Genomic DNA, 6567 nt, shown 5'->3' on the forward strand with positions numbered 1-6567 from the left:
AATTAACACCCTCAGTATTAGTATCTAAAAATACTCAGCTTTTCTGTACTGTATCTTACTGTAAGATACACTTATCTGTACTTAAGCATGATATAAAACAACAGCCTTGTTTCTTTTGCTTTAGAACACAAATAAGATTTTCGATTAGAACCGAGGCTGTGAGGAGGCTTGGGTCTCTGAACTCAGAGTTACAAGCTTCACGCAGGCTTATGAGCCTGACGGAAAGGCTGCGATACCATTCTTATGACAAGGATTCAGACCAAATTGAGGTTTTTATCTTGCTTTTGCTTGTGGTTAGGTGGAACAAAACGTGCTTGCCAACTGTACCTTCATTCCTTGAGTTCAGGACTTTGCGATATTATGTATTGTGGACACGCAGAAATGTTGAGTGCTCTCCAGGCGTGACTCAATCCATATTAATGAAGTGGGATGAGAGGCAAGCACGTACTGTCTTCCAGTGCCTTACGGTTGTTGTCTTTACCTGAAGCTTCGCAATCAGTGGGCTTTTGCTAACGAAGTCGCTGTAAGAACTGTTGTGCCAGCTTGGCTCCGTGAGGAATCGGTGCCTAATGGTTTCTGCCTCGCTTGCAAGGTTTCCTAGCAGTGAAACGGCCGTGAAAGTTGGTTCATGTGAACACATATAACATCCCGTAACTGAACTTGGGTGGGCTAAAAGTCACACTGAAGTTTCCCCTGCCGTGGCTATCCTCGGAAATTCCCCTGAAGTGTTGCCCACTGCCTCTGAAACAGCACGGACACTGGGCAGTTCGTTTCCAGGGGAGTTTGCTGAAACTCAGGTGGGAACTTTAAAAGTATTTTGCAAAACAAATTTTGCTTTTGTTTCTTGAATGTTGCCTTAAATACTTTCCTACTGGCAAGTAGGCATGCTTTCTGTTGTTTTTTTTTCCTGTCGCTTTTCATTGGCCTTGGCGCTTGGCATTTGCTGATTTGAGGTTTAGTTTGGGAAATTAATTTATCACTCGAATCTGCATAAAATGGAAACGGCATTTCTGGTAACTCGTTGCGATTAGCAGAGCTTCTCTGCTACAGCCACAGTAAGGCTACCTGGAGCCTTCAAATAGAGGTGTACCCTTTCCTTGGGCTGGGCTTATGCAGAAGCAAGGTGGTGAGCGAATCTGCACATCTTTAATTACTGCATTTCTTAATTGCAGACTTCAAGTCAAAGACGCAGCCATGAAAGATCCAAGTCGCAGCAGTACTAGCCCAAGCATCATCAGTGAAGATGTGATTATAAATGGTCATTCTCATGAAGATGACAATCCCTTTGCAGAGTACATGTGGATGGAGAACGAAGAGGAATTTAACAGACAGGCAAGTCATTTCCCTCTATAAATGTCATGTGCTATGTTCTACCATTTTCTAGCTGAAAGGAGAGGTGCTGTGGCTTAGCAGCTGGGGTACAAGACTGGGAATCCTTTAGAGACAGAGTTTGTAGATAGGATTATTCTAGCAAGCCTGGGGAACAGACAGATCTCAGTTTCTCTGGCAGTAAATACTTATTTTCTGTAATCTTGGTGGAAAATATGGGAAGTGCGGCATGTTCTAACGCATCCATTAATTCCCTACTTCTGCAGGAGGGAGGGGAAAAAAAAAATAGTTGACAGACTTTATGTGGCACTTTGGAAGGGACGAGTCTTGCTAGCTGCTAAGCTGCGGAGGTTTTACATGTGCAGACACGCCGGCTGTTGTAGTTCTGAACTGGATATGTCCAGGCACGTACCTGCCTCGTCAACAGGGCTGTTAATCCGAAGGGTGTTGGTGAACATAGCTGTTGGGTGACAGTCCTGTTCGCTGCTTCATACTGAAGTGTCTTACAGCTGGCCTTCGCAGTCAGGTTGGAAGGAAGCCTTCACTTCATCCTTCACCTTGCACCTGGACACAGTTTTCTCTCCCGTGGAGGCTGGGAACAGCCTCCCTCTTTCCACCGCCTCTTTCTTAACCCAAACTTGATCTCTGTACTCAAGTAGCTGCTTTCTCTGCCGCTCCAGGACAGTACGGCTGTGCTGAAGCGTGAGCTTCTGAAATAGGATATGTCTGCTGCTCTCTCTTCAGGCTGCCAGCAGGGCATAAAGCTAATCTGAAATTCAGTTTGCTCGCAAAATCTAAATTCTCTTGTGCATACGCCAGGATGGTCTCGGTGTTGTTTCCTGTTTGGTGGGTTTTTCCTCCTGGGGACTGTACTGTGGTTAGCATATGGGATGTGTAGTTCTTGGGGAAGGAGCTGAGAGTTGTGCTGTGAATAAGCTATTTTTCAGGTACAGACTCCATTTTCAGAGAAGAGGAATGGTGGGAACATGAGGGGAGAATGGGCTTACTGAGGCAGGCAAACACTGCCACCGCGGGCACATCTCTCTGGGAACCAGAACAAGTTAAACTTGGGCTGGAAAATACAAACAGGCAATATTAATTTCAAGACATTTGGGGAATTAAAACGTTGTTTAGTACTTCTGGAGCTGCCATTGGAGGCACCTGTGGGCATACAACCATGTAACAAAAAACCTGGAGCCGGGCAACCCCCGCTGTAATGCTAGCGTGTGGCTGCGTGCCCATGGCTGCCTTTTACCCGCATGACGGAGACAGTGCCTCACCGGAAGGATTGGCTGGACACTGCCGTCCTTGCTGGAGTGCTTTACCGGGGTTTGAATTGCCTGTCCTGTTCCCCAAAGCTGTGCATCTTCAGCACCAAGTGAGCTGGTGAGTGTGTTTACCACAAGCACAGGAGACCTAGACTTTACAGGAATCCTGAACTCTGGCGTTAACTTTGTTTGATGTGGTATTTGTGGTATGTAACTGAATTTCCACTTCAGGATGGAGTATGTGTTGGATTTCAGAGTGAAGGACAGATAGGAAAACTTGTTTGAGCTTCCATTGAGTGAACTTTTAAATCTGTCCTGAATAATTTTTCCGCTCCCTTACATCTGGCGAGTCATTCGCACCAGCTTCGATTTCCCTGCTTTCCACTCTTTAGTACTTCGATGCAGGACATGGAAAATTTGTCAGGATGAACTCCCTCCAAAGCTTGTTTACTGAACAACCAAGCAAAACTTGCCTTTAATCTTTGCAGTGCGTGTCAGTTCTGCATCACTTGGTTTGTCTTGCTTATAGTACATTCTTATGGTCAGCATTAACAACTGCTAAGATCATGTGGGATTCCTTAGGAGAGCTACATTGGGTGAGCGCATCATCTACAGCTGAGGAGATGCTGTGCGTTCCCCGTTCCAAGAGACAGGCAGTGGTTCTTTTTTTACCCCAAAAGTCTTGTAGGACCCTTTCCTACGGAGTGTGCCTGGCTGCACGTGTTGTCCCCAATTCCCTTCCTCATACCTGCAGTGAGTTCAGTCCAGACTAGTTGGTGTAACTGAAATTTTCACTTGGAACCAACATTTTCCTTCTCCTTGAGCTCATAACAAGCTGCAAACAGAACAGCTAGGGCTGGGGGGTGGGGTTCTCCTGCCATTCCCTTTTAAACTGCAGCCCAAGTTCCTGAGACAAAACACTTCTCTACATTAAAAAAAATCAAAGCTGATTGCCTTCCTGCGGCACAAGTGTGGTGTTCTGCTAGAAGTCCTATTGCATAGCTAGAAAGAAGGTCGGCTAGGTGCACAAGCCTTGGAACGAAGACACATGCTCTCGATAAGTTTGTTGATGAAGCAGTTTCTTCTCATTGTATAGATCGAAGAGGAGTTGTGGGAAGAAGAATTTATTGAGCGCTGTTTCCAGGAGATGCTGGAAGAAGAGGAGGAGCACGAATGGTTCATTCCAGCCCGTGATCTCCCACAAACAATGGATCAAATCCAGGACCAGTTCAATGACCTTGTTATCAGTGACAGCTCATCACTGGAGGATCTGGTGGTAAATTCAGTTTCTCATCATATTTCTAAAGCTTGACATCTCTTTGTCCATGGCTGATTTTTGTTGCAAGAGAAAATACTTTACACGAAGGCCGGAGACTCTTAAACTGTGCCTGGCTATGGTGGAGGGGGAGATGTGGAACGGTTGGGTAGGGGATGTTTCCTTAAGTGACGTGACCTATTCAGTGATTTTCTTCATAACCACGTGGTGCCCGTGGCATAAATTCAAGTGGCTTTGGGTATGCGTAGCATGTTGTGAAAGAAAGGCAGTGAGCGAAGGACGCTGACCCTGTGCCGTTCGGTGTCAGGACTGCAAAACTTTAATTCGGCTTCTGTCAGTGCTTACGTGTTGGGCAGGTACAAGCCGTGTTCTAAGGTCTGGTGTGGATTGTATGAACCATAGCAGATCTCTGTAGAAATTCTAAGGAAGAGGAAAGCAGCTAAACTATGATTATTTCCCCATTTCTTGCTGTGTGACTTCTGTCTAGAGCTTAACTAAAAGGAAGGGGCAGCATGTACGTATTTTCCCTGACAAAATACAAAGTCACTGATACAGAGTACAAAAAACCACACCGTTGTGTCACACAACTGCTGTGAAATTCAGATGCCAACGCCTACTTTTCCAAGCTTAAGCAGCTGCAGGCAGCAGTTTTGGACTCAATTAAGAACACAAAAGCCTAATCCTCCATTTCTTTGTGATAAGGAGCTCATTTTGAAGATGCTGGATGCCCACCTATAACTGCAGGAGATTGTAGAGCAGCGGCTTGGTGGGAGGACAGGGTAGTGACAGACATAGAACTGTAAAAAATCAATACAGTGCTCATATATGTTTAAGTCCCAGAAGTGGCTTAAGTTCCTGGAACAAGTCTCCTCTGGCTTAAATAAGGAAAATCTAAAAACTTCACGGCGCATTTTTAACAGCCCAACTTCAGAAAAAGCCATTTCGGCATGAGGCGAAGTTGCTGTACTTGATGCATGCCTGTGGTTTTCTTGTTTCCTATTCCCTGAGCCCTCATCTGACTGAAACGTGCAGGTGGTGCTAAGGAAGGATGGATAATTTGGGTACTAGCGCAGAGGAGTGGGGTTTTCTAGGGCTTATAGAGACTTCTGGTATATGCAAAAACCCTCTTACATGTCTGACCGTTACTCATAAATCCATAAACTGTTCCTAATGCTGTCTGCCTAGAATTGTGTTCAGCTTGAAAATGGAAGGTGAAAATAACGACTGAACTAGACTTCTGTTTTTCCCTTCCTCAGGTCAAGAGTAACCTGAATCCAAACGCAAAGGAGTTTGTTCCTGGGGTGAAGTACTTAAATATTTGAGTAGACTGGGCCCTCTCTTGGTGGATGTAGCACAATTTCCACACTGTGAAGCCAGTATTAGAAGATTTAATTGTAAAAGCTCTCTCTTCTTGTCACTGTGTTACACTTATGCATTGCCAAAGTTTTGTTAGTCTTGCATGCTCAATAAAAGTGCTGAGACTGTTATTAAGTAAATCTGTCAAAAGTTTAATGGAAACATAATTGGGCCCTGGCTCTCTGCGAAGGAGGCAGTGAGGTAAGAAGCACCAGTCAAGTTGAGACAAAGTACCACGTTTCTAAAACCTTCTGCAGACTCTGTCTTTTTAAATAGGACTTGGAATTTGCTATGGATGGTCTGTTTTTAACTAAAGATGTGTTAACTGGTGCTAGGTTGCACCTGATAATGCCTTAACTTAAAAATGAAAGCAAGGATATCTGATTGTTATGCAAATTAGCTAACTTTCCTTTGAAATACCAGTATTGTTACTAATGTTAATTTTTTTCCCCTTAAAAAACCGTCGTGCTCCTTTTAAGCAGCACGGGCTTTAACAGAAGTTTTACAGACCTGTACAGAGTCGTAGATCTCAGCTACCGAGCTAACATCCAAGCAATCGGAAGGAAGAAATTCCCTGTGCTTTGCAGTGTGTTATCATGTTAGAAAACTTTCACTTCCTGATTATGTTAAAGGAGATGTGAGTTTCATCACAATTTCTTCCAAGGACCCCGATACGTACATAGCACTGCCTATGTAACTTTTATTATAGCTGGATTTAACCAAGAAAACCCTAGCATTAGTGATTTGAGTGGTGCTTTTCCCTTGCTTTGTTTAATCATCACTACACAATAGTCTACAGCACAACAACTTTTGTTTTGTTTTGTTTTTTCTTTTAATAAAGCTAGAACAGTTTTGGCTTCTTAAACTTCATATTCGGGTAGGTTAAGCTGCCATACGTGTTCAGTGTGAATAGTGTTTAAGTTGAAAATATTGTAAAAAAATTATATTTTTTCAAAAATATTTAAAAAAATAAATAATAGTAGAACTGATGTGGTGGCTGTCTCATGAATATGCATCGCACATGGAAACTCTCTTGGCAGCGTGCAGAGGAAAGGGATGGCATTACGGCCTCGGTGCCTGTAAGGCCGTCGGTAACACGATAGCCCAAAATACTCACCCGAGGTTGGACTCTGCTCTTTGCTTTCTTTCCTCCCGCTTTACGCGCTTGCCTGCGCATATTTTCCTTCGTTCTCTCCGCTGCTAATCCCAGTGCGGCCGGCAGGACGGGCAGTCCCAGCTGACGGCACTATATAAAACCTGCTGTCGGAGGCTTTGGCAGGGCGGCTGTTGGAGCTGGGGTGCCCTCGGTCCCGTAAACGTCCCCGTGCGGCCTCCGGC

General features: G+C 44.6%; 1 protein-coding gene across 1 annotated transcript; it reads left to right on the plus strand.

Annotated features, from left to right (window-relative positions):
• The first annotated feature begins 1170 nt into the window (after nucleotides 1–1170).
• Nucleotides 1171–6218, plus strand: PAIP2 (poly(A) binding protein interacting protein 2). The gene is made up of 3 exons (XM_009697898.1): nucleotides 1171–1332; nucleotides 3694–3873; nucleotides 5130–6218. The coding sequence occupies exons 1-3, from the start codon at nucleotides 1195–1197 to the stop codon at nucleotides 5193–5195; spliced, it is 384 nt and encodes a 127-aa protein (XP_009696200.1). The 5' UTR covers nucleotides 1171–1194; the 3' UTR covers nucleotides 5196–6218.
• Nucleotides 6219–6567: the final 349 nt, after the last annotated feature.

This window comes from Cariama cristata, unplaced genomic scaffold (assembly GCF_000690535.1).
Source record: "Cariama cristata isolate BGI_N322 unplaced genomic scaffold, ASM69053v1 scaffold22440, whole genome shotgun sequence".
Taxonomy (NCBI): domain Eukaryota; kingdom Metazoa; phylum Chordata; class Aves; order Cariamiformes; family Cariamidae; genus Cariama; species Cariama cristata.